At 37.3% G+C, this 27,254-nt stretch overlaps 1 protein-coding gene across 3 annotated transcripts in view; it reads right to left on the bottom strand.

Annotated features, from left to right (window-relative positions):
* Window positions 1-1,206: 1,206 nt before the first annotated feature.
* Window positions 1,207-27,254, bottom strand: part of HIKESHI (heat shock protein nuclear import factor hikeshi) — a 39,183-nt gene continuing 13,135 nt past the window's right edge. The window contains exons 3-5 of one of the 3 annotated variants that reach the window (XM_034995069.1): window positions 8,410-8,561; window positions 2,221-2,339; window positions 1,207-1,286 (exon numbers count right to left, since the gene is read on the bottom strand). In XM_034995069.1, the coding sequence (XP_034850960.1) occupies window positions 1,232-1,286; window positions 2,221-2,339; window positions 8,410-8,561 (326 nt within the window). In that variant the 3' untranslated portion in view covers window positions 1,207-1,231. Of the gene's footprint in view, window positions 1,287-2,220; window positions 2,340-5,904; window positions 6,410-6,530; window positions 6,689-8,409; window positions 8,562-27,254 lie in introns of those variants that run through there. The other 2 variants (XM_034995070.1, XM_034995071.1) reach the window with 2 other exon arrangements.

Raw genomic sequence — 27,254 nt, 5'->3', positions numbered from 1 at the left:
CAAACTTTGACAACACAAGAAATTGCCTAAGCCCGGGACACCTGGGTGGCTCAGTCATTAAGCGTCTGCCTTCGGCTCAGGTCATGATCCCAGGGTCCTGGGATCGAGCCCCGCATCGGGCTCCCTGCTACGCGGGAAGCCTCCTTCTCCCTCTCCCACTCCCCCTGCTTGTGTTCCCTCTCTCACTGTCTCTGTCAAATAAATAAAATCTTAAAAAAAAAAAAAAAAAAAAGACATTGCCTAAGCTCAAACTCTTACTGCTAGTTCAATCAGATACATGTTTCAAGATAAAACCACAAACTGATATAATGGTAATTCTGCACAGGCTCACGTGTCCTAATGACACTAACTGTACCAGCAACTCTCTAGTTTCCAAATTTTCACCAATCCTTACCAAAATGTTTCAAAACTAACCTGAGGCCCCAAACTCCTATATGTACCCTTCCTTTGGAGATACCCCACAGTTCCTCTGGTATTTGTACTTGCTTGGTGCAGCAAGCTAATAAGCCTAGCTTTGATTACTGGGTGGTTTTTGGTCAATGGATGTCACTAGTATAAATGAATCAAGTGCTCCCTTCTGAATGAGACACAATGGCTTCAACTTAATAGGCAAAGGTACTAAATCCTATATTCTACACACAAATGCCTCACAACATTACCAGTATTAAATAAAACCTTATCAGTATTAACCATGGCAATTTTGTTAAACAAATAATAATGTATGAATTTGCAGATATATAACTGACAACCAACCTGTGTTAATGGAAAAACTTGTAATCTTAAGAAATACTAACTGAATATAATTTCTCTGTACATAAAAATGTATATTTGATATGTTTTCCAAAAGGCCCCCAAATTTTGATATAGTTGATTTTAAGTTAACTACTCTAGCAAACCACTATAAAAATAAATGAAAGATTATAAATGCAATGGCATGTGGCACACTATTGTTATGAATATGTTTTATTTTTAAGTAAAAAATGAATCCTAGCTGAAACAAAGTGTTTTGCCTCTGAATATTTTAAGTTTAAGAGAAAAACTCATTAATAAGGAACATATTTTCATTTTTCCATATTTTTAATTTTTTATAAAGATTTTCATTAAGTTTCAGTCAATAGGCAGTTTTTAAACTTAGGCTTCATGATCCTTTTGACTTCATACTTTTAAATGGAGGCATTTCTCTTCAAAACATGACAAATTTCAGAATCCATTAAAAATTATTTTATTCAAATTATGTTTTCCAAAAGAGAGGGTTCTGTGCTAGTCGTCTTTGAAAGTTTTCATACCTACAAAAGAAAAAACATATTAACAAGAAAATGAAATCTTTCATAATCTACCAAATGACTTCTCAAAAAGCATACAACCTTAAATGTCACTTCTAAAAAGCTAAGATAAAAAGCCAAAAAAGCTAAAAAGTTAATCTGGAAGTTTAATTATTCTTATAAAAGGACAGTAAGCATTGTGATTTAAGTATGACTGGCTTGTACTAGAGAGCACAAATCATAATAAATTTTATTAATTTTTTACCTTCTGCAAGCCTGACAGCTAGACCTAAGAAAAAAAAATCAAATCTCACTCCTCCTCCCTCATTTCACAGATGAGTAGACGAGAGGAATTTGCTCAAGATCATATACTTACATTTTAACAAAAGCTCAAACCTAATACCTTCCAGAGCTATCCATGCTACACCATGCTACCACTGCTCAACAAATTATCATGTATCCCCCACCACTGGGATATTCAAAGTGAAAAGAATACCTATAAAACAGAATTATGGGAAAGCTAGGGAAATAAATTTTACTAATCATTTAAGTACAAGGTACAGTATATATCATCCTGATGCCTGATGTATATCTACTTTAGACCAAGCTTTCTAAACTTACAAAAAAATACTGCTTTGTATTTCAAGACTCATATATGGTTACTTATAAATAAAAATATTAAAAAATTTACAGCCTTAATTGTGGTCCCTACACATAGGCAATTGTATTTTCTTGTCTTTATAAATTCAAAATGGCTACTATATAACAATATTGAGGGTAAGAACATTCCTTGATGTGAACTCCATAGTATACTTTTTAATGGCATGCCACTGTAAACATATGCTGATGTTCACAATAAAAGAATATGTTTAGATGTCAAAGAAGAAATACATTCACCGGCAAAAAATATATATGGTTACTAAAAGCCTTAATATTAGAGATACAAAATGTCCCATACCATTTCAGAACCACATTTGCTGGAATGAACATTTCAGATGGACTTGGTGTCATCTGGGCCTGAGAGACAGCAAATGATGAAGCAAAATTGTAGAAGTTGTCCAACATCTTTTGTGTGAACTGGAAAGTTAATAATGAGTAGATTAATGAATTATACTGAATATTCCACTTAGACCTTAACATTTTTAATTAAAAATGTTCCTGCAGGATACTTGGTTTTAAGGACTGTGAGTTCTAAAACAGTCTAATACCGCAAGTTAAAGAAAGTCATAAAATGACACTGTGACACAAAATCTTAACAATCTGCCTTTAGTACTTTCTTCATATCTCAAAGAATTTCTGTGGTTTTTAACAATTTTAATTTCCTAACATATTCATTTTGGGAAAAAATTGGGCAAAATATATAAACAATTACAAAAAAATACACATGAGGTCAAAATGAGAAAAGATGTTCAACTTCACCAGTGGCCAAGAAATACAAACCAAAATAATAGTGATATTCAAATTTCATCCAACAGTTAGGTAAAAATTTAAGGTCTTAAATATTAGTGAGAATATCTATCCATATGGAAATGAAAAAACTGTCTCATTCATACAATGACATACTATACAACAATTAAAATAGACTAGATTTATTCCATGTATCAACACAAGTAAGTCTTAAAAATAATGCTGAGTGAACACCAAGTTGTAGAAATTTGTACAGTATACCATTTATAATTATTTTAAAAACACACAAAGGGGTAAGTCAACAAGAATGGAAAAGAGAAGAGAAATAAAAGGAATTTCTACAATAATGGTTAAAGAAAAGAATACCTTGACTACAGTTATGCAACAGACCCAGAAAATAATCAGTCCACAGAAGAACAAAAAAGAGTTTCGAAGAACAAAGAAGAATTTCAAGAGGGATGTTTCCAAAACAAATTTAAAATTGCTTTTTAAAAATATACTGAATAGGAATTTATACTTGGCAGAGTTTGGGCATAAATTAGACATGGAAACAGAAATCCATGCAAAGGAAAAAATGAAGCATTTATTAACCAAGAAAAATAAAAAGTCATACAAGAAAGGAAATGTAATCATAGTACTACATACACCTGGCTCAGTTCTGAAAAATATTTACCTGATCATAATACTGAAAACTCTGAATATTAATTTAGTGAAAATCTATAATAAAAAGGTGTGGGGGTGCCTGGCTGGCTCAGTCAGTAGAACATGCAATTCCAGGTTGTGAGTTCAAGCCTCACGATGGGGTGTAGAGATGATTTAAAAATAAAATCTTTTAGGGGCACTGGGTGGTGCAGTCAGTTAGGCGTCCGACTCTTGTTTCGGCTCAGGTTGTGATCTCGGGGTCATGACATTGAGCTCTGTATCAGGCTCTGCACTCAGCCTGCTTGAGATTCTGTCTCTCTCTTTTCCCTTTCCCTCTGCCCCTCTCCACCGCACATACTCTCTCTCTCTCTCTCTCTCTCTCACACTCTAAAATAAATACATAAATCTTTAAAAAAATAAATAAATAAAATCTTAAAAACAAAAGGTGGGAAGAAGAGACAACTCTGTATGCTGGAAAGCAGAGGAGTGAGAGTGCTAAATCACATTAGGTATTGGAAAGTTGATGGAAAACACCTACAACAAATAAACTGGTTAAGATTAAGCAAGTTTTTTCTGACACATGGAAGAAAATACAGGAAGAAATAGGTAAAGAAAAAAAAATGAGGGAGAGGTTGAAATTGACTGCTTTTGAGGAGCAGAATAAGAGCAGAATATAAGAAGTATAACAGGACAACTGTTTTGCATGTAAAACCATCTGATGTTTAAGCCACGTACATATACTATTAATAAAAACGAAATGAAATAAGAGTAACTACAAGTATGTATTAGAAACATGTTTAAACAAATAAGGCCATACATATTTTGTGGATATATATGAATGTTTCTTTTAAAGTACTAACATAGGGGGCGCCTGGGTGGCAGTCTTTAAGTGTCTGCCTTCAGCTCAGGTCATGATCCCAGAGTCCTGGGATCAAGTCCCACGTTGGGCTCCCTGCTCAGCGTGAAGCCTGCTTCTCCCTCTCCCACTCCCCCTGTTTGTGTTCCTTCTCTTGCTGTCTCTCTCTGTCAGATAAATAAATAAAATCTTAAAAAAAAAAGGTTTATTGAAGTACTAACATAGGATGGCAAAGATACATGAAGTTAGAAGAGTAGCTACCTGGAGAAGAACTGGAAGAAGAGAAACAGTGAGGCCAGCAAGGTGTATCAGAAATACTTTTTTTTTTTTAATTAGTAGCAAATATGGCAAATATCAGTTAAATCTAGGCAGAAGACACTCAGAAGTCTTCATTTATATTGCACTATAAAGAGAGCTCCACAAGGATAACTATTATTTTGTCTACCTATTTTTATTTGTGCTTAGAAAACTCCTGGCACACAGTAGGCATACAATAAATACTGGTGGAATGTACTTTCCTAGATATGTAAAATATTTCATAATAAAATGTTTAATAAAAAATACATATGCTTTATTTTAAAAGCTCAAATAATTTATAAATATATAAAGTCTCCTTACCCCTTTACAGGGATAACATCACTTTGGTATGTATTTTTCAGACATTTTCTAATACAGTCATTATGGGATACTATTAACTACTGCTTTACAATTTGCTTTTTTCAGTACAGCAGTTTTTTAATTACTGGGGGAAAAAAAAAAACATTAAGACCCAGACTCTGTCATTCTTAATTCAGCCTGTTCTCAAGAGATCATGTGACAAGTCTGACTTTAAATTCATGGCCACAACCCTCATGAGTATGCTGCCCAGCAAACTCATAAGGGGTTCCCAGTCCATTCACCCTCCTCCTCCCCCAGAGGACTTATTTAATAATCTTTTTTCTTTAAATTTCCAATACTCCTTTCCCCTCAATCTTAGCTGATGACCTTGTTTCCTGTTTCACTGAGCAAAGAGAAGGTATCAAGAGAGAACGTGCATAAGTTCTCATCACATTTATCAACCTCCTGCATCTGTATCCATATAGCCATTACTATGAACACTGTCCATTATCCAACCTACTGTGCTCTCATTTCCTACTCAAGGGGTTCAGCAATTCTCCCCACTCTCCTGCATTATCAGTTTTTCTTTAATGCTTCATTCTCATCAAACATGTAATATCTCCCATTAAAAATAGTAAAAACAAAAAAAATTCCTTGTCCCCACTGCCTCAAGCAACCAAACCATTTATCTGCTATCCTCTGTAACTACATTCATCAAGAGTCATCTATATTCACTGTTTCTACTTCCTCCTCTCCAGCTCACTCCAAATTCCCCTTCTACTCTCTGAACTCTTATCTAACTTTTTAATGACTTCCATCTTGCTGAATCCAGTGGATACTTCGTAGCCCTCATCTTGACATCAGCAGTGTGATACTACTGAGGCTTCCTCCTTCTTAAAAACCAGTCTTTGGGGCGTCTGGGTGGCTCAGTCGTTAAGCGACTGCCTTCGGCTCAGGTCATGATCCCAAGGTCCTGGGATCAAGTCCCACATCAGGCTCCCTGCTCTGCGGGGAGTCTGCTTCTGCTTCTCCTTCTCCCACTCCCCCTGCTTGTGTTCCCTCTCTCGCTGTGTCTCTCTCTGTCAAATAAATAAATAAAATCTTTAAAAAAAAAAAAAAAACAGTCTTTGCTTGGCTTCCAAAACACCACTTTTTGGGTCTCCTTCTACTTCAGGCTGCTCTTTTTCTTTCTCTTCATCTCTTAAGCTTCTCAAATTTGAAATGGCCCCGAGCTCAGTCACTGGCCAATTTTTCCATTTAGTTACTTCTCTAGTAATCATACACCCTTCAAAACTTTAGATACTGTCTTTACACTGATGACTCCCACATTTTTATCCATATCCCAAACCTCTCTCTTGAACTCTACACTTGTCATCTCCATCTGGATGTCTAACAGGTATCCCAAACATAGTACAACCAAAATCCAACTCCTGATTCCACTCCCAGCCCATACTTGCTCTTTTCATAATATTCCTGTGTTCAAGTTCCTCAAGCCAACATCCCTGGGCTATAATTGATGTCTCTCTTTAATCTCAGACCTTTCATGTGATCCACATCATGAAACACTATCGACTCCATCTTCACATTTTCTCCAGAAATCAACTACAGGCATACCTCGGACATAACGCAGTTCAGTTCCAAACCACTGCAATAAAGTGAGTCAAATGAATTTTTGGGTTTCCTAGTGCACATAAAAATTTTGTTTACACTATACTGTAGTCTATTAGGTGGGTAAAGAACATTATGTCTTTAAAAAATGTACATACCTTCATTAAAAATACTTTATTGCTAAAAAATGCTAAACATCATCTGTGCTTTCAACGAGTCGTAATCTTTTTGCTGGTGGAGGGTCTTGCCTTGATGTTGATGGTTGCTGACTGATGAGGGTGGTAGTTTCTGAAGGTTGGGGTGGCTGTGGCAATTTCTTAAAATAAGACAACAATGAAGTTGGCCTCATGGATTGACTCCTCCTTTCACTTAAATCCTTAGAGGCCACTGTAGAGTTATTAACTGGCCTAATTTCAATATTGTTGTTACCAATATTTTTCAGGAAATAGGGAGGCCCAAGGAGAGGGAAAAAGACACGGGAATAGTTGGTAGGTGGAGCAATCAGAAAACACACTTATCAGTTAAGTTCTTCATCTTTTATGGGCGCAGTTTGTGGTGTCCCAAAACAATTACAATAGTAACATTAAAGATCACTGATAACAGATCACCATAACAAATACAATAATGAAAGAGTTTGAAATGTTCCAAGAATTACCAAAATGTGACACAGAAACACAAAGTGGCAAAATGCTGCTGGAAAAATGGCGCCAACAGATTTGCTCCATTTGGGGTTGCCACAAACCTTTGGTATGTAAAAACACAATACCTGCAACACTCAATAAAGTGAAACGCAATAAAACGAGGTATGCCAGTACTTTTAATCACCTTCACTTCCACCTCCCAAACATCCCTGGTTCAAGTCATTATCATCTGTCATCTAGATGTTCACAAGAGCCTCCTAACTGATCTTCTTCCTTCCCACTACAGTGTCTGTCCAAAAATGCAAAAGTGATCCTTTTAAAATATAAGTTAGATCCTATTACTCTCCTGCTCAAAACTCTCTTATTTCTTTTCCAAACAGAATTTGAGTCAAAGTCCTTATAGGGCCGCCTGGGTGGCTCAGTCAGTTAAGCGTCTGCCTTCGGCTCAGGTCATGATCCCAGGGTCCTGGGATTGAGCCCCGCACTGGGCTCCCTGCTCAGTGGGGAGTCTGCTTCTCCCTCTCCCTTTGCCCCTCTTCCTGCTTGTGCTCTCGTGTGCCCATGCTCTCTCTCTAGTAAATAAATAAAATCTTAAAAAAATAAATTAATTAATCAAAGTCCTTATAAAAGCCAATGAGGTACCATATGATTTTATCCTATAGCCCCCTCCCCAATTATCTCCCATCTCTCACCCTTGCTCACTCTACTCCAGTCACAAAGACCTTCATATTATTCTTTAAACAACAGATTTCTACCTCAGGGCCTTTGCTTTAGTTACACCTCTGCCTCCATCATTCTCCTCTTCAGGCCTTTGCCATACAGAGGTTAAAAGTCAACCATCATGGAATTATGCCACTTTAAGCTCCATGAAGACAAGGATCTTGCTTATCCAGATAACAACTATAAACCCACAGCCTAGCATACTAACTGTGGGAGGGAAAAAGAAAAAGCTAATATTTAATCTCATTTTTAAATCACGTTGAGCTATTTCATCACTATAAAAACAAGTCTCATCAAAGCATTTACAAATTTTAAAATACCTATAGAAGAAAGCAGGCAAGCCAAATTATCCATGGAAGCTAGTAACTTACGCCATACATGTTTTTACCTTCATTTTTACATGTTTTCTACCACCAGGCTAATTTTTTAAAGTATAGAATCTGGAGGGTGCCTAGGTGCCACGTCGGTAAGGCGCTTACCCTTCAGCTCAGGTCATGATCCCGGAGTCCTGGGATCAAGCCCCACATCTGGCTCCTTGCTCAGCTGGCAGCTTGCTTCTCCCTCCGCCCCTCCCCCCTGCTCGTGTGCTCTCTCAAATAAATAAAATCTTTAAAAAAAAATGAAGTATAGAATTTGATTTTAAAATATTTTTAGAAAATAATGTGTATTGCATTACCTGAGTGAATGAGTCAACTGAGGATACAGCAGCATTGCCTACTGGAGTCTGCTGAGCCAAACTGTCCAATAATTCCACTGAAATTCCAATCTGAGCAACAGATGGAGTTCGGACAATATTCATGGCTCCAAAAGGGTGTTGGCTTCCTTCTCCTGAAAAAAATTAACATGTACCACAAATTTCAAATTTAACTTGTAGCCATACAAATTCCTTTGTAAATATGTGAAAAGCTTCTGATCTACACGCACTAAAAAGTTGTTATATAAACGTTTGTCTCTTTTAAAAAAAAATGTAAAATGCTAGGTTTTACCACATTAACAAAGAGTAAGAAAACTAAAATTTTCCCTACCAGAAAAACAGCTGTTACTTCTCAAACATTAAAATTACTGTGGGTAGAAACGGAAAGTAACAGAATGAGAAAAATAAATGAATAAGCATTAATTACATTTAAAAATTCTCAAAGCTAGCTCCAAAGGAAGGATATTCTTTAAGCTTTACAATTAGTTTTAGCGTTTTCTTATTACTCCACTAAAGAAAGATCTTAAATTACCATTATTACTGATAAATGACATGGCATATTTTACTAAATGTCACGGATCACCCCTTATAACACTTGATGTTATGTCATCAAACAGGCAATAAAGAAGCTTATCATAGGGGCGCCTGGATGGCTCAGTCATTAAGGGCCTGCCTTCGGCTCAGGTCATGATCTCAGGGTCCTGGGACTGAGCCCCATGGGCTCTCTGCTCAGTGGGAAGCCTGCTTCTCCCTCTCCCACTCCCCCTGCTTGTGCTCCCTCTCTCGCTTTGTCTCTCACTGTCAAATAAATAAAAATCTTAAAAAAAAAAAAAAGCTTATCATAGGAAATACTTAGTAACTTTGTCCCTTTCAAAATCAATGTGTCATTAAGCATACACCCGAGCCTATAAATGCCATCTAACTTCTATGGGGAAAATAGAGGCCAATTTCTTTAATCCACATAAGACAATCAGAAAAGTTAGTCTGAAGGAAAAAAACCATACAATAGATTTTTGGTTATCTGCTGTTTTCATAGGACTATAAAATGTTTAATCAAATACTGAAGAACAAAAATCTGGAGCAACACATATTCCTAATAACTAGAATACTCCTTACAAATATCAAAACTCTCCTTAAATTTTCAAGCATATGAATAAAAACTTACAATGTATTTTTCTGTGATTTAAAAATACACACACACACCTCTCACTAAATAGGACTAACTTAAATAGTTTTAATATTTTTAAATTAACTGTTTTATTAAATTTCCACGTATTAATAAATTTTCCAGATTTGTTATTTCTATCATTGCAGTCAGAGAACATACTTTGTATGATTTCAGTCTTTAAATATGGTCTATCCAAGAAAATGCTCCATGTGCACATGAGAACGTATCCTGCTGTTGGGTAGAATGTTCTGTGTTAAGTCTGTTAGGCCTAGGTGGTTTATAGTGTTCAAGTCTTCTATTTCCTTGATGACCTTCTGTCCAGTCATTCTATCCATTACTGAAAGTAGGATATCAAAGTTTCCAAGAATTATTGTTGAACTATTTTCTCCCTTCAATTCTGCCAAGCTTTGCTTCATGTATTTTGAGGTTCTATTGGTAGGTGCAAACAAGTTTATAACTGTCATTAACTTCCTGATAGATTGACCCTTTTATCATTGTATAATGTCTTTATCGCTCATAATTTTTGTCATACATCTATTTAGTCTGATTTTAGTCCATCCACTCAAACTTTTAGTTACTGTTTGCATGTATCTTTTTTCATCCTTTACTTTCAACCACTTTGTGTCTCAATCAATGGTTGGATCATGTTTTTTTTTAATCCATTCTGCAAGTTTCTGCCTTTTAATTGGAGAATTTAATTTTGTGTTAAATAGATACTTGCTAGTGTACCATTTTAATTCTCTTACCATTTCTTTTACTATATATTTTTTGTTATCCCCTTAATTGTTGCAGTAGGGATTAACATAAACATCTTAATTATAACAACCTAGTTTGGATTAATGCCAACTTAATGTCAGTAGTACATAAAAACTTGGCTATGTAATTTCTCTCCCTATGTGTTGTCATGAATTATTTCTTTATACATAGCATGCCCATAAACATAGGTTTACAGTTTCCTTTTTTTTTTTTAAGATTTTATTTATTTATTTGAGAGAGAGAATGAGAGAGAGAGAGCGCGAGCATGAGAGGGGGAGGGTCAGAGGGAGAAGCAGACTCCCTGCCGAGCAGGGAGCCCGATGCGGGACTCGATCCCAGGACTCCAGGATCATGACCTGAGCCGAAGGCAGTCGCTTAACCAACTGAGCCACCCAGGCGCCTCTACAGTTTCCATTTTTTTAAGATTTTATTTGAGAGAGCAGAGCAAGTGAGCGAGAGAGAGAAAGAGGGAGGAGCTGAGGGAGAAGCAGACTCCCCACTGAGCAAGCAGGGAGCCCAATGCAGAGCTTGGTCCCAGGATCCTGGGATCATCATGACTTGAGCCAAAGACAAAGATGCTTAACCGACTGAGCCACCCAAGCACCCTACAGTTTCCATTTTATGAAGTTGCCTTTTATATCAAATGGGGGGGAAAGAGTTACAAACAAAATGTACTATACTGATTTTTATGATTAACTAGTTACCTTTACCTGTGTTCCTTTCTCCTTCATGGGAATTCAAATTACTGTCTCATGACCTCTTTTTTCAGCCTGAAGGGCTCTCTTTAGTATCTTTTGTAGGCTAAGTCTTTGAGTAATGACCCCCACAGTTTATCTGAGATAATGTCTTCATTTTTTTTTTTTAAGATTTTGAGAGAGAGAGAGTACACGCATGTGGGGGGAAGGGCAGAGCAAGAGATTCTCAAGCAGACTCTGAGCTAAGCGTGGAGCTCAATGCAGGGCTGGATCTCAGGACCCTGAGATCATAACCTGAGCTGAAATCAAGAATCAGATGTTTAAATGACTGAGTCACCCAGGCACCCTTCTCCTTCCTGATGGATACTTTCAATAGAGAATTGACAGTTTTCCTTCCAGTGCTTTATACCATCCCACTGCCTTTGGACTTCATTGTTAATGGAAACCAGCTGTTAATCTAAGAATCCTTGTTATTTGAGGAGTTGCTTCTCTTGCCATTTTCTCTTTGACAGTTTGATTATGATATGTCTTGGTATGGAGTTTATCCTACATGGAGTTTACTGAACTTAAGTGTGTAATGTTTTTCATCAAATTCAGAAAGTTTTAGGGCATTATTTCTTCAAATATTCTGTCCACCCCATCTCTCTCCACCTTCTGGGACTCCTACTGTGCACATGTTGGTATACTTGGCAGTATCTCAGACATTGTTCATTTTTCTTCTTTCAGCTTTTCAAAGTAGGTATTTCAATGGACCTTTCTTCAAGTTCACAGATTCTTTCTTCAGCCTACTCAAATCTATCGAAGCCCTCTAGTGAACTCCATTTGCTACCGTACTTTTCAGCTCTATCATTTGTTTAGTTCCTTTTTATAATTTCTCTATTAATATTTTCTATTTGATGGCACATCATTCTCCTGGTTTCCTTTAACTCTCAGTAAATCCAATGTTAACCCTAGGGACAGTTTCTGTTCATTTCTTCTCTGAAAGGGCCTTACATTCTTATTTCTTTGCACGCTTCCTTTTTATTGAAAACTGGATGCTGAATATTATAATGCAGCAAATCTAGAAATCAGATGTTTTCCCCTCCTCAGGGTTTATTGTTAGTATTTGTTGTTTCCTTAATAACTTTTCTGAACCAATACTTTGAAGTCTGTATTTTTTGTCATGTGCAACCGGTGACATTTCTATTAGCTTAGTGGTCAGCTACTGATTGGAAAAACATTTCTTTAAAAGCCTGGAACCCAAAAATTCTCCCAGTCTTTGCAGGTCGGTTGTGTTTGGGATATCCCTTTAATACTAGCCAGGTAGTTTTCAACTTAGTCTTCACTTCCTGCTTACGCAGAGCCCCAAAGTCAGCCAGAAGTGAAAACTTAGAACCTTCTTAGGTCTTTCCCGACCATGTACACAGCCCTAACTGTATACTGTCTTTGAGTTTCCAAAAATTTCCAGGTCCAAGAACTCAAAGCCCTTATTCCCCAAAGTATCTTATTCCGGGGTTCCTGGGTGGCTCAGTCAGTTAAGTGTCTGCCTTTGGCATGGGTCATGATCTAAGGGTCCTGGGATCGAGTTCTGCATTGAGCTCCCTGCTCAGCAGGGGACTCTGCTTCTCCCTCTGCCCCTACCCCCTGCTCGTGCACTCTCTCTCTCCCTCTCAAATAATCTTAAAAAAAAAAAAAAAAAAAAAAAAACCCACAAAGTATCTTATTCCCAGCCTTCCCTCCCAGGCTTTGTAGTCAATTTTTGCCCCAATCATTGTCAGTGCATCAGGCAGCAGTGACACATACATTCACAGGTAAATATTTTTGACAAACACTCCCAGGCTGTCACTTTACTGAGATAAAGGAAAGTCTTTTCAATTAATCTTCAAGGGAACTACCAGAGAAACCAAAACAAATTAGTGTCTACCCTTTAACAACACAGGTTTGAACTATGTGAGTCCACTTATACACATTTTTTTTTTATAGTACAATACTGTAAATGTCTTTCCTTGTGGTTTTAATAATATTTTTTCTCGAGCTTATTTTGTCTCTTATTATACATAAGGTATATGTAACACATTTAACATACAAAATACACATTACATACATAACTTTTATGTCTTCAGTAAGGCTTCCAGTCAACAGTAGACTATTAGCAGTTACGTTTTTGGGGAGTCAAAAGTTATATGCAGACTTTCAACTGCACAGGAGATTGGTGCCTCAACCCCATGTTGTTCAAGGGTAATTATAATTTGTTGTGAATGAGGTCCATTCTGCTCCCTCTGGTACCAGTACCAAGAACATGAGCTATTATTTCCAAGGCTACCACTGAACTAAGGAACAGGGGATGGGTCCAAGGTAAGTTAAAATGTTACAAAGCTCACTGTTCTTAACCAAGATTTAGCGGTTTTCTTAATTAAATGCTTCCCTGGTTGCTACAAAGTTTTGGTTAGTTTCCAGAGTCCTGAAAAAGATTCCGACGTTTTTGCCAGTTTTTGTTGCTGTTGTTGCTTTTATGAAGAGATGGACTTGTGAAGTTCCTTACTCCATTAAAACTTTGTTTTAAACCTAGAATTATGCTAAGGCCAGAAAATGTACTGCTATTTTTCTGTATAACAGGCTTCAATGACCTCAATCAAGGAAAAATGTTCAATACCTTTTATTGCCTTAGTTTTAACTACTCAGGGAGTGATCTCCCCAAGCATCTCTAACCCCTTCTTTTATCAAATGCAAGCTCCCAGCAAATTACTAAGTAAAACTGGCTAAGGCCCATTTTAAGAGATGGGACTACAGAAATACTCTGACTTCATTTTAAAGGTCTCTGGGACTAAGACAACTTAAAAGAAAAAAAAAAAGACTCAAAAGTCTTCAGCAATCTTCGTATTTCAAAGGGATCCACTGTTCAATTAAATCATTCTTTCAGTCACTCTTATTCTCAAAATGGGCTTGACATAGTAGTTGATAACCTTCAAGTACAAAGTTTCTTGTTTGTAAACCATAAAATACTGGGAAGAAACCCTGGAACATAATATAGAAACTTAGTGTTCAGGGGCGCCTGGGTGGCTCAGTCGTTGGGCATCTGCCTTCAGCTCAGGTCATGATCCCAGGGTCCTGGGATCAAGCCCCGCATCAGGCTCCCTGCTTGGCCAGAAGCCTGCTTCTCCCTCTCCCACCACCCCCCGCTTGTGTTCCTGCTTTTGCTACCTCTCTCAAATAAATAAATAAAATCTTTAAAAAAAAAAGAAAGAAAAACATGATCAATTACATTGAGTCTTAGTGTCAAAAAATTAAACAAAAACAGGGAAAGTAAAACATCTGACCTGGTCTTGAAGAAACAAAATTAGAGTAATTCCTCAATAATCATTCTAATAGTAAAAGCAGAAAATCTTTCAAAGGTGTTCCTCAAAGGGTCCCTCCTCAATGCAAGTCAAGAACCTAACATAGGGCACACCTCAGAGGAAGAAATCCTACAAACTAGTCTTTTACTGCTAGTACACAAGGAAAAGCAGTCTTCATTACTTACTGTCTGGGTCTAATGGACTTTTTAAAAATATATACATTTTAAGTCATTTCAGAAAAAAAATTTCACGAGAAGGAAGACAGTGAAAAACAACTTTATTAGAATTTTTAGTAAGTACTGAAGTTCAATAAATCCAAATATTCATTGCACATTTCCCAGGTTTTTAAGTTACAAAGAACCAAAATGAGCCACATTCTCTGAATACCACTGTTCACTGTCATGAATAAATGTGGAATATATCCATCATATAAATCCGCCTCTTGATTTTTTTTTAACACATCTTCTAATAGCTTCTAACTTATTACTTCTGGTTCTTTTTCTAGCAACTGCATTATCAAAATTCAATACTTCAAACCCTGAAATTTTGAAAACTTTTAATGGCTCATAATTTGGACAGGCATCTTCTTTGATCCATAATTTGCAAAACACTGTCATTTTTAGATTTATAAAATTATTTAGAATAAGCAATCCAATTAATCGGTTTCATTTCTACACCTATTGCCTTCTAATCGCCTTTGTTTACACACACCCATTTTCAGCAATGTCCACTTAGAAGCTGTATCCAGTCAATTTTAAAGCAAAAACATGAAAGAATACCAGCATAAAGATGGTGTCTCCAATCTCCTTTTACCTTTCCTGAAAGATGACATAATCTTTTAAAACAATGCAATATGAAGACTCTAGGATAATGCAATGGTAACTAAGGTGCACAGGCCAAATTTGGCCCACAACCTATTTTCATATGACCTGCGAGCTAAGAATAGTTTTTACATTTTTAAAGGGTTATTTAAAAAATATGCTACAGAGACCATATGTGGCCCACAAAGCTTAAAATATATACTATCTTACCCTTTACAAAAACCCATGCCAAGGGCACCTAGGTGGCTCAGTTAGTTAAGCGTCTGCTTTCGGCTCAGGTCATGATCCCAGGATCAAGCCCCCCATCAGGCCCCTTGCTCAGTGGGAAGTGTGCTTCTCCCTCTCTTTTTGACACTCCCCCCCACTCCCCGCTCATGCTCACTCTCTCTCAAATATATAAAATATATATATTTTTAAAAAGTTTGCCGTCCCTGGGGCGCCTGGGTGGCTCAGATGGTTAAGCGTCTGCCTTCAGCTCAGGTCATGATCCCAGGGTCCTGGGTTCGAGCCCCACATCGGGCTCCTGGCTCAGCCGGGAGTCTGCTCCTCCTTCTCCCTCTGCCTCTCCCACTGCTCATGCTCTCTCTCTCTCTGTATCTCTGTGTCTCAAATGAATAAATAAAATCTTTAAAAAAAAAAAAAAAAGTTTGCCAACCTCTGCTCTAAGCTCGTCATTCTTCCATTTTCTTATTATTTCAAACTTTTTTTTTGCAAGGTTGACAGCAGTTGATGACTAATGATGAAATAATTCCTTGGATGAAATAGCAAAATGTTTCACAATATAGGAAAAATAAGATTACTGGTATCATCAAATGCATCTTAGATTTGTAAGATGGTCTAGTAGACCCATATGGTAATTGATTGCAAGATAGAATGACTTTTAAAAATATACAAGGGGCACCTGGGTGGCTCAGTTGTTAAGCATCTGCCTTCAGCTCAGGTCATGATCCCAGGGTCCTGGGATCGAGCCCTGCATCGGGCTTCCTCTCAGCAGGAAGCCTGCTTCTCCCTCTCCCAATCCCCCTGCTTGTGTTCCCTCTCTCCCTGTGTCTCTCTCTGTCAAATAAAATCTTAATAATAAAAATATAAAAATAAAAATATACAAGCAAATGTTCTCTTTATTCTTTAGAAGACTTCTACAAAAGAATAAAACTCATGAAATATCAGTCTTTCTAAGAGTTATGAATGCCCCCCCAAAAGAAACTAAAAAACCTAAAAGTGAGTCCACTGGTAAGGATATTGCATGTGTGCATGGCAGAGATGACTAAAGAAAACACTTATGACAAAAATAAGTAATTCCACCATAAATTGGCATTTAAACATGACATATGCTAAAAAGCTACATAGAACAGCTTAATTAGGCCTGCATAAAAGCCTTCTTGGTATTGAATTACAAATCAAATATATATTTCTAAAACCTCTTTACTTCATTTCTATTGAAAGCCTGATAAACCTGAAATTACATTTTTTTACTCATGCATAGTTCAAGAGCAATGGAACTACCAAAGGTTTATCAACAATAAATATTTTAAACCAGATAAAGTTGATAATGTATCTGACATTACAATGTCTTGAATTTGAATGTCTAAAATGTATTTAAACAAGCAATATTTACCAAGTACCTAAAAGTCCATCACTGTGCTCTATACATTCTAAAGAACATACAGTAAAAGATACAAACAGCCCCTACTCTCAAGGAGCTTACATTCTAATGGGAACAGTAACAGTTCCAGTTCCAGTTAAGTAACAGTAACAGTTACTTAACCTTTCTGAATAGGCTTCACTTTCTTCATAAGATCTTTCCTAATCTTTCTATGATTTTATAAAAACAGGGGCGCCTGGGTGGCTCAGTCGGTTGAGTGACTGCCTTCAGCTCAGGTCATGATCCTGGAGTCCCGGGATCGAGTCCCGCATCGGGCTCCCTGCTCGGCGGGGAGTCTGCTTCTCCCTCTGACCCTCCTCCCTCTTGTGTTCTCTGTGTCTCATTCTCTCTCGCAAATAAATAAATAAAATCTTTAAAATAAATAAATAAAAATAAAAATAAAAAAAATAAAAACATACTATTCCTTGAGTACCAACTATATGCCAGGCACTATTATACATTTTGCATTCGTTATCTCTAATGCTTGCAAAAACACTTGCACTATAGGTATTATTAAATCCATTTTACCTGTAATCCCCTCTAAGGTGAAATAACTTGGTCAAGACTACACAGCAGTAACTGGGATTCAAAATAGGTCTATCAAGCTCTAAAGCTGATACTCATTCTGTTCATTATCCTATCGGTTTATACCAAATTCCATGATATGAACTCTTCACTGATTTTTATGCATTACTTACTTCACAATAAGCCATTCAAGAAAGCAAGCCAAGAAATGTCAGGAAGTAAAAGGTTCCCTCCCATTCTGGCTCACTAGCTCTGTTTCATGTGAATAGACTGAGGAGCATCTTGAACTCTTGTTGTCCTTCCTAATCCCCTTGACAAGCTCAACCCAGTTTTAAAACAAAAACTAGAATAAGTTTAAAAGCTTCTTCCTGGCAACTGAGTTAAATGAAATTGGAAGAGACTATATATGTCATGTGCAGAGAAAGCCAAAGTGATGACATTAAAATATGGCAGCAAGCCCAAAAAGAAGAGAATTATAAAGAAGAAAATCAAATGATGATTTATAATAAACTCTAATTTTAACATTTCTTAAAAATTCCTCTTGGGGGGCGCCTGGGTGGCTCAGTTGGTTAAGCGTCTGCCTTCGGCTCAGGTCATGATCCTGGAGTCCCGGGATCGAGTCCCACATCAGGCTCCCTGCTCAGCAGGGAGTCTGCTTCTCCCTCTGACCCTCCTCCCTCTCATGCTCTCTGTCTCTCATTGTCTCTCTCGCAAATAAAAAATAAAAAAATCTTAAAAAAAAAAAAAAATTAAAAAAAAAATTCCTCTTGGGTGCTAAGCCTTTTTATATGGTTATTTTTAATGACACTGTCATAATAGACAAAGAAAAGCTGAGCAATTGTGCCAGATTAAAGACAAAAGACAATTAAATATCCTAACAATCCTAGATGGAGGGAATAATGCCTGTTACTAATGGCATTATTAAGAAAATTGGCAAAACTTTATGTATACTGTATTTTGGACAAGAGTATTATATTAATACTAAATTTGCTGAATTTGATAATTATACTATGATTATATAAGAGTACCTTCGTTCTAGGAAATACACTCTGATGTATTTAGGAGTCAAGGAACATAATGTCTACAACTTATTCTCAAAGTTTCAGGAAAAAAAAATATATCCATACATGCACATTTAAAGATCTCAGGGAATGATAAATAAAATGTAGCAAAATTGATGAATATGGGAGAATGTAAGAATTCTTCACACTATTCTTGTCATTTTCCTCTAATTTTAAAATTATTTCTAAATAAATAAATAAATAAATAAAATTATTTCAAAATAAAGTTGTTTTAAATCCCTAATGCAAAAGAGAATTTTTAAATATCTGAATGGGGATACTTTTAGAATTTCATTCCAAACTAATACTACCTCATAGTAGGGCCAGGATAAAAAAAAAAAGAAGAAGAAAAGAGAAAGGGGAAAGAAAAAAGGTAAAACCTTTCTATAACCCTCTATATACAAGGTGCCCAATATACTCTGAAGGCCTAAATCATTAAAATATTACCTTTTTTCCTAACAAGAGTATTCTACAAAACTCTACTACAGTCAATACTCTATTTTATTCATATAAATATACGATCTCTCTTCTTTATACCACAGGTGATTTGAACAACTATTTCTTATTCTTCTATTAAGTACAATCACGTTAGAAGTGCTACAGACACAATAAAAAATACTTGTCAAGTTCCACGTAAGTTTTTATTATATCTGACCTAACGTCCTACTCCCCCACCTGCTATTCCAATTTTGGCCTCTTCTGTTTCCCATTCTCCATATAATTCTCCACTGCAGATGTCACTGGAATTCTCCCTGACTGAGGCATTGAACCACCTCCTCATTGTCTCGTGAAACACTTTACAAATAGTTAACCTACAGAGAAAAGGAAGGTTTTAAGTTGAACTCTGTGTGTATGAGAATATGTGGATGTGGCTTAAACAAACTCTTCAAATAATATATGATCTCCACAAATATTTACCTTTGACAGACATGTATATAAGTATGCATAAATGTGAATATAAATTCTTTCAGTTACATATTTTTGGTAAGAAAAACTGCTTCCACCTTCCAAATGCAGAATTAAAATTTTAAACCTTTATTTAAAAGATAGTGTACTCATGTTCCTTATATATTGTGAACCAAAACTTCTTAAAGTTAACATTACATGGCATCTCATTATTCACACTTATTACAGGTTTTAACAGATGTTTAAGTCATTATAAATGGACACGAGCACATACTATATGAATGCTGAGTTTTCTTAGTATTCTTACAGTTTAATGATCCTACTAAGACTAGATAACACTTTCAGAATTCAAGTAAGACAATTTAAGAAAAAAATTCAAAAAGCACTGTAAAATCTGACAATATTAATATAGAACTAGAAAGAAATACTTTAGTATATGTGGAAAATGGGATTTCCAATGAAATGGACACACATCAAAAACATAAAAATAGCCTATCTCACAAAAGACTTCATTGAGAAAATTAAAGATGCAGTCTACTGAAAAAATTTCCAATATTCCACTATATGTTAACTAACTAGAATTTTAAAAAAATTTGGAGGGAAAACAAAAAAAGAAAAAATTCCACTGCAACCTGGACTTGATCATGGAATACTTTTCTCAACCAGATTAAGTCAAAGCAAAGGTGTGTAAATAATCCTGTTTGCCTCTTCTATTCAACTCTGAAAAATGTGAAAATTCTGAACTCTGGGGAAAATATACAGAGTATTGACAACAGACCTTTGGGCTTCCAATTATCCAGATCTGACTCACATGCTATTAAGAGTTGCAATGTTGGGGACGCCTGGGTGGCTCAGTTGGTTAAGCGTCTGCCTTCGGCTCAGGTCATGATCCCAGGGTCCCAGGACTGAGTCCCATATCAGGCTCCTTGCTCAGTGGGGAGCCTGCTTCTCCCTCTGCCTGCCGCTCTCCCCTGTTCGTGCTCTCTCTCTCTCTGACAAATAAACAAATCTTAAAAAAAAAAAAAAAAGAGTTGCAATGTTGAACTGTGGTATGAAGATGATAAAAATGGGAGATAAATATCTTTAATTCACAATAAATCACCAAGGGGCACCTGAGTGGCTTAGTCAGTTAAACAACTGACTTGGGTTCAGGTCCTGATCTCATGGGTCGAGGGATCAAGCCCCGCTCAGCGGGAGTCTTCTTGGATATTCTCTTCCTCTGCCCTTTCCTGCCCCCCCCCCACCAAGTAAATAAAACCTTTAAAAAAAAAAATCACCAAAATGTGATTTTTGCCATACGGTTTTTATCATTATATGCAGAATTTCACTAATCAGACCAATATAGCAAGGAAAACTGGAGATGAAGCCCTATAAAAATGGCAGTTTCATAGCTGTCAAATTATAGATGTTTACTTTGTTAATATTAATTTACAGTACACTATGAAAAGTTAACAATCCATATCATAATCCCTAGAGGAAGCACTAAGAAACTAATACACCTAGGGGCACCTGGGTGGCTCAGTTGGTTAAGCATCTGCCTTCGGCTCAGGTCATGATCTTGGGGTCCTAGGATCAAGCCCCACAACGGGCTCCTTGCTCAGTGGGGAGTCTGCTTCTCCCCCTTCCTTTGCCCCTCCCCACCACTCATGCTCTCTCCCCCACCAATAAATAAATAAAATCTTTTTTTTTTTAAAGATTTTATTTATTTATTTGACAGAGAGAGAGACAGCAAGAGCAGGAACACAAGCAGGGGGAGTGAGAGAGGGAGAAGCAGGCTTCCCGGCGAGCCAGAAGCCCAATGTGGGGCTCGATCCCAGGACCCTGGGATCATGACCTGAGCCGAAGGCAGATGCTTAACGACTGAGCCACCCAGGTGCCCCAATAAATAAAATCTTAAAAAAAAAAAAAAAAAGAAAAACAATACACCTTTGCAAAAAACTAACAGAAGAAATATTAAAAAAAAAAAAAAACTCCAAAGAGCAAGGTAAAAATTTAAACCTAGCATTATCTATAACGTTAAATATTAATGGACTACGCATCTCATTTTAAAGGCATAGAATGTAAGAACAAGTTTTTAAAAAGCAGCACCTAACTATATACTCTTTATAAGGGACGCACAGATTTATGTCAGAAAGTAAAAAATGTAGAAAAAAATATAGCATGTGAACACTAACCGTGAGAAAGCCAGAAAAGTTATATAAATTTTAGACAAAGTAGACTTCAAGAGAGTAGCATTACCAGAGATAAAGGGCATTTTATATAGATGAAAGGGCCAATTCACCAATTTTATACACTCATAAAACAGGAAGAGAGAACAATTGTTATGTCTTTTATTTCTTTTTCTTGTCTCACTGCACTCTTTACTACCTGTATTCAACATGGTGCTTGAAATAAGGGCAATGCATTAAAGCAATAAAAAGAAATAAAAGGCATCAAAATTGGAAGGAAAGAAGTAAAAAGTCTTTTTCAAAGGCATCATCTATATAGAAAATCCTGGGCAGCACTAGAATAAGGGAGTTTAGCAAGATAGTCAGTATATGTTACCCTTTCCTTCATCCTTCAGGATACAAAGTCAATATACAAAAATCAGGTGTGTGACAACGTGAAATGCTGTTGAGTATGAGGAGCAACAGAAACTCATTCCTTGTTGGTGGGACTGTAAACACACACAGCCACTTTGGAAGAGAGTTTAGCAGCTTCTTACAAAACTAAACATACTCTTACCATAAGATCCAGCAATCACGCTCCTTGGTATTTACGCAAAAGACATGGAAACTTCAGTGCACACAAAAACCTACACATGGATGTTTAAAGCAGCTTTATTCATAACTGCCAAAAATTGAAAGCAACCAAGATGTCCCTCAGTAGGTAAATGGATAAAACTGTGGTATATCCAGACAATGGAATATCATTCAGCACTACAAAGAAATGAGCTATCAAGTGAAAGAAGCCAATCTGAAAAGGCTACATACTGTATGATGCCAACTACATGACACTGAGGAAAGGCAAAATCAGAAAGACAATATAAGTTAAGTGGCTGCCCAGGATCGGGGGTTAGGGGGAATGTGAGATGGGGGAGATGAATAAGCAGATTTTTAAGGCAATGAAATATTCTGTGTGAAAGTGTAACTATAGATATCGGTCACTAAACATTTATCCAAACCCAAAGAATGTACAACACCAAGAGCGAACCCTAAAGTAAACTGGACCTTGAGTGATTATGATGTGTCTAAGTTCATCCTTGGTAAAACAAAAAACAAAAAAACATTCTGGTGAATGATGTTAAAATGGGGGAGGCTATGCCTGGGTGGGGACGGGGTATATGGGAAATCGGTGTACCTTTTCTCAATTTTGTGTAAACCTAAAACTGCTCTAAAAAAAAATAAAGTCTTTTAAAAAAATCAGTTGTACTTCCATATACTAGCAATAAAACAAGTGAAAATTTACAGGATGTTCAGAGACTTATGAAAAAAAAAAAAGCCAAGGGGCGCCTGGGTGGCTCAATCGTTAAGTGTCTCCTTCAGCTCAGGTCATGATCCCAGGGTCCTGGGATCGAACCCCGCATCGGGCTCCCTGCTCAGTGGGAGGCCTGCTTCTCCCTCTCCCACTCCCCCCTGCTTGTGTTCCTGCTCTTGCTATCTCTCCCTGTCAAATAAATAAAATCTTAAAAAAAAGCCAAAATGTCCAACAAGGAATAAGTAATCAAACCATAACTTATCAACAAAATGTAGTACTATACTATCATTTAAAACAAGTAAAAAAAAAGAACCATATCCTCTACATCAGTGTTTCTGAGAGCCTTTTAACTCATGTCACCTTATCCCTTTAAAGAAATATAAAAAGCTCATCTTCTATTACCAGTCCAGCCCATCTGAAGATCAGAATGTGTCTGTTTCTCACTTTATTTGGTTACTAGGGAAAAAAGGATGGAAAAGAAGGAAAAACTAAAGACTTCATACTTTTGGAACACATCAAAATTTCATAACCCATTATGAAATACTACTAAATAAAAATGGCAGAAAACAGTAGTTACAGGCATAGGAACTATATATATACATGTAAGACAATGGAAATTTGAATCTATTTTTCTCCTTAAATTTACTTTGGGAGGAGAAAAGACTTACTATGCTTAGAACAGTGAACTAAAAATCTGAGTATCTAGATCCTAATTCCTCCTCTATTTTAGAAACGCAATAAAATTTCTAAATCTCAAGATTCTCAACAGTAAAACTAAGGAGTAGATTAATTTTTTTTAAGCAGACTCCATGCCCAGCGTGGATCACAATGAGGGGCTTGAACTCATGACCCTGAGATTAAGACCTGAGCTGAGATCAAGAGTCGGATGCTTAACTGACTGAGCCACCTAAATGTCCCAGATTAAATTATTTTTAGGGCCTTCCATTCTAATACCCCATGGCTTACTCTGTTACTATACTTGGAAAGAATATGTTCTATTAGTTCCTTTATGTAGTACCAAGTACACTGTACCTTTATTACGACTCTCTAAAAACTGCCATGAAAATCATGATCCATTATCCACATTCAGTACCCTTTCTCCAGGCCTCCTATACCATTTGTTTTAAAGGCCATTTTAATCCAGGCATTCAGTTCCACTTCTAGGAGTTTCTCCTACAGAAATACAGTGCTAGAAAATATGTACAAAGATATCTGTAAGAATATTTATTGTAGCATTGGTAATAAAACAATTTAAAACAATGGAAACAACCCACATTTCTATCAATTGAGAATTAAACAAATGATGGTATTGCCATACAACATTCAACTGTTTCAAGAGGCTGATCTACACATAATACCTAAAAGTTAACAGACTCTCTTCTCTGAGCAAAATATTGTAACTTCTCTGAAATCCGGCCTCTTAAGAACCGGACACTAACAATACCCCCTTCTAGGCTTTCATGTGTATTAACTATTTAAACACATCAAAGCCTAGTACAATGCCCTGCACAAGCAGATATTCAGTATATGTAACTCTTTCCTTTATCCTTCAATCATTATAAAATCTTCCTAACTGAATTCTCTGGCTCTAATCTCAACAGATTCTCCAAGCCATTCTGGACAATAATTTTCCTAAAATATCATTTTAAATAGTATCACTCTCTTGCTCAAACACTTGCCTACCAGAAAAAATTTAAACCCCATATAGCTTAACCACCACACAACAGCTCTACTTTACTTTTAAAACCTTAGCCCCTCCATACCTCTCAAATAGGAGCTTATCATGCCACCCTTAAAAGTCTGCCTCCTCACTGCCATTTGGAGATGCAGTGCATATTACCTTTATGACTCTCATCATTTCTTTTTTTTTTTTAAAGATTTTATTTATTTATTTGAGAGAGAGAATGAGAGACAGAGAGTATGAGAGGGAAGACGGTCAGAGGGAGAAGCAGACCTCCCGCTGAGCGGGGAGCCCGAAGCGGGACTCGATCCCGGGACTCCAGGATCATGACCTGAGCCGAAGGCAGTCGCTTAACCAACTGAGCCACCCAGGCGCCCTATGACTGATCATTTCCAAATGCAATTCTCATCCTTCCACTGCCATCCCATCCAAATCTATTCATACTTCAAATACCTACTGCAGATTAATCTTCCACAAAGCCATTTCAAGTATCTCAGTTTACTAATCTGTTTCCTTTGAACACTGACTTGAAGTGATTTGAATATTCACACATTCACACACACACACAACCTAACAGAACAGTCGTCAACTTGACACTCTGCTAAGAGTGAAGTAGATTTTTAATAATTAATTGAGGAACAGGATATACAACAAAGTCTAAACTACACAAGCAGGTACTTTTCTGTAATTTATTTAACAGAAATGCCTAAAGTAATTGCTGGTGTATTTCCCAAACTTTCACAATGTAAATAGACAACTTGAAAATCCTGGTACAGAATTATTGACTATATATTCCCCATCCTGTCCTTTTCATCTCTGCGACCTATTATAACTGGAATTCTGTACCTCTTAATCCCTTTTATCCATTTTGCACATCCCTTCACCTACTTCTTCTCTGGTAACCACCAGTTTGTTCTCTATATTTAAGAATCCATTTTGTTTGTTCAGTTGTGTGCTTTAAGATTCCACATATTAGTGAAATCATATGGTATTTGTCTCAGTCTTACTTCACTTAGCAGAATACCCTCTAGGTTCATCCATGTTTTGCAAATGGCAAGATATCATTTTTTTATAGCTGAGCATTATTCCATTGTGTGTGTATACACACACATCTTTACCTATTGATGGACACTTGGGTTGCTTCCATAAGAAGCTTCTAGATGAAAAGCACAGCATAAGGAATATAGTCAGTAATGTAGTAACACTGTATGGTGACAGATGGTGACTGCACTTATCATGGTGAGTACTGAGTAGTGTGTAGAATTGTCAAATCAATTATGTTTTACACCTAAAACTAGTATTCAATAAAAAGAAGAATACAAGATAGTCCCTGAAAAAGGAACTGAGAGCCACAGTGTGAAACGGGCAACAAAAGGAGCAGCAGCTATCTTAAACCTAGACATCTACAAAGAAGTCAGCCGGCTACCAGCAACTGATAGAGCGGCGGAGCACAAAATCCGAACTTCAGAAGTCTGCTCTGCTGAGAGACGTCGCTCCAGTGGCTAAGTGGGGGGTGGAACCCTCACTGGGACAGTGTGGTCTCAGGACCCTCGGGGTCACAGAAAGACCTGGGGTGCCTCAGTGCGGCAGAGCTCCCACGTATCGAAGCAGGGAAGCCGGCTGCAGAGACGGAGCCGAGGAGTGGGCTCTCAGCTGAGGGTTGCCATAAACCCCGTATTCCGTGGCACAGTCGGACCACTGTTCTTCCAGCAGGGACCCAACAAGCAGCAGATCCAGGGAGACTCCCCTTCCTCCCCCGGGAGGCACGGCAGCACACCACAGGAATCTGCTGGGTTTGAGACTCTAAATGGGGTCGTGTGCCTGAGATAGAAACACTCGGTCACAGGCCGGGTGAACACGGAGTGCGGCCAGAGACCGGGGAGACAGGAGTGATTGACTGCTTTTCTCTGAGGGAGCACTGAGCAGTGGGGCCCCAAGCTTTTGGCTCCAGGGTCAGAGATTGGGAGGCTGCCAATTTCATTCTCATCCTTTAAAGCTGCTCGGAAAGCCTGCAGGGAACAAAAGCCACATACAGCAAACCCAAGCAGATTACTTAGCCTGGCCCCTGGCAAGGGCGATGTAATTCCACCAGGGGCAAAGACATTTGAGAATCAACCCAACAGGCCCCTCCCCCAGAAGATCAGCAAGAACATCCAGCCAAGACCATGTTTACCCATCAATGAGAATGGCAAAACCCCAGCACTAGGGGAATACAGCACATAGAATTCATGGCTTTTCAAAATATGGAAAAGAGCCCAGATGTCCATCGACAGATGAATGGATAAAGAAGATGTGGGGTATATATATGTGTGTGTGTGTATATATATAATGATAATGTGGAATTTAAGAAACAAGACAGAGGATCATAGGGGAGGAAACAATGAAACAAGAAGAAACCAGAGAGGGAGACGAACCATAAGAGACTCAATCTCAGGAAACAAACTGAGGGTTGCTGGAGTGGTGGGGGGTGGGGGGGATGGGGGTGGCTGGGTGATGGACACTGGGGAAGGTATGTGCTATGGTGAGCAATGGGTGTTGTGTAAGACTGATGAATCACAGACCTGTACCCGTTAAACAAATACATTATATGTTAATATAAAAAATAATAATAAAAAATAATAATCCTGATACTTTAGACATCCAAAAAGTGCTTTTCCAAACTTACTAGTAAAAAAACAAAAATATTTAACAGCATTTTATCTTTTGCTTAATGTTGATATGCACTAAATCTCTAAACATTTAAGCTGCTTTATTTTTCTTTAGTAAAACGTTGTGCTTTACCCATCATAAATACTGCCCTGA

The sequence above is a fragment of the Mirounga leonina genome, unplaced genomic scaffold (assembly GCF_011800145.1).
Source record: "Mirounga leonina isolate KUSES-001 unplaced genomic scaffold, KU_Mleo_1.0 Mir_92, whole genome shotgun sequence".
NCBI lineage: Eukaryota > Metazoa > Chordata > Mammalia > Carnivora > Phocidae > Mirounga > Mirounga leonina.
Note: the sequence above shows the minus strand (reverse complement) of the source record. Positions and strands in the feature narration are given on the sequence as shown.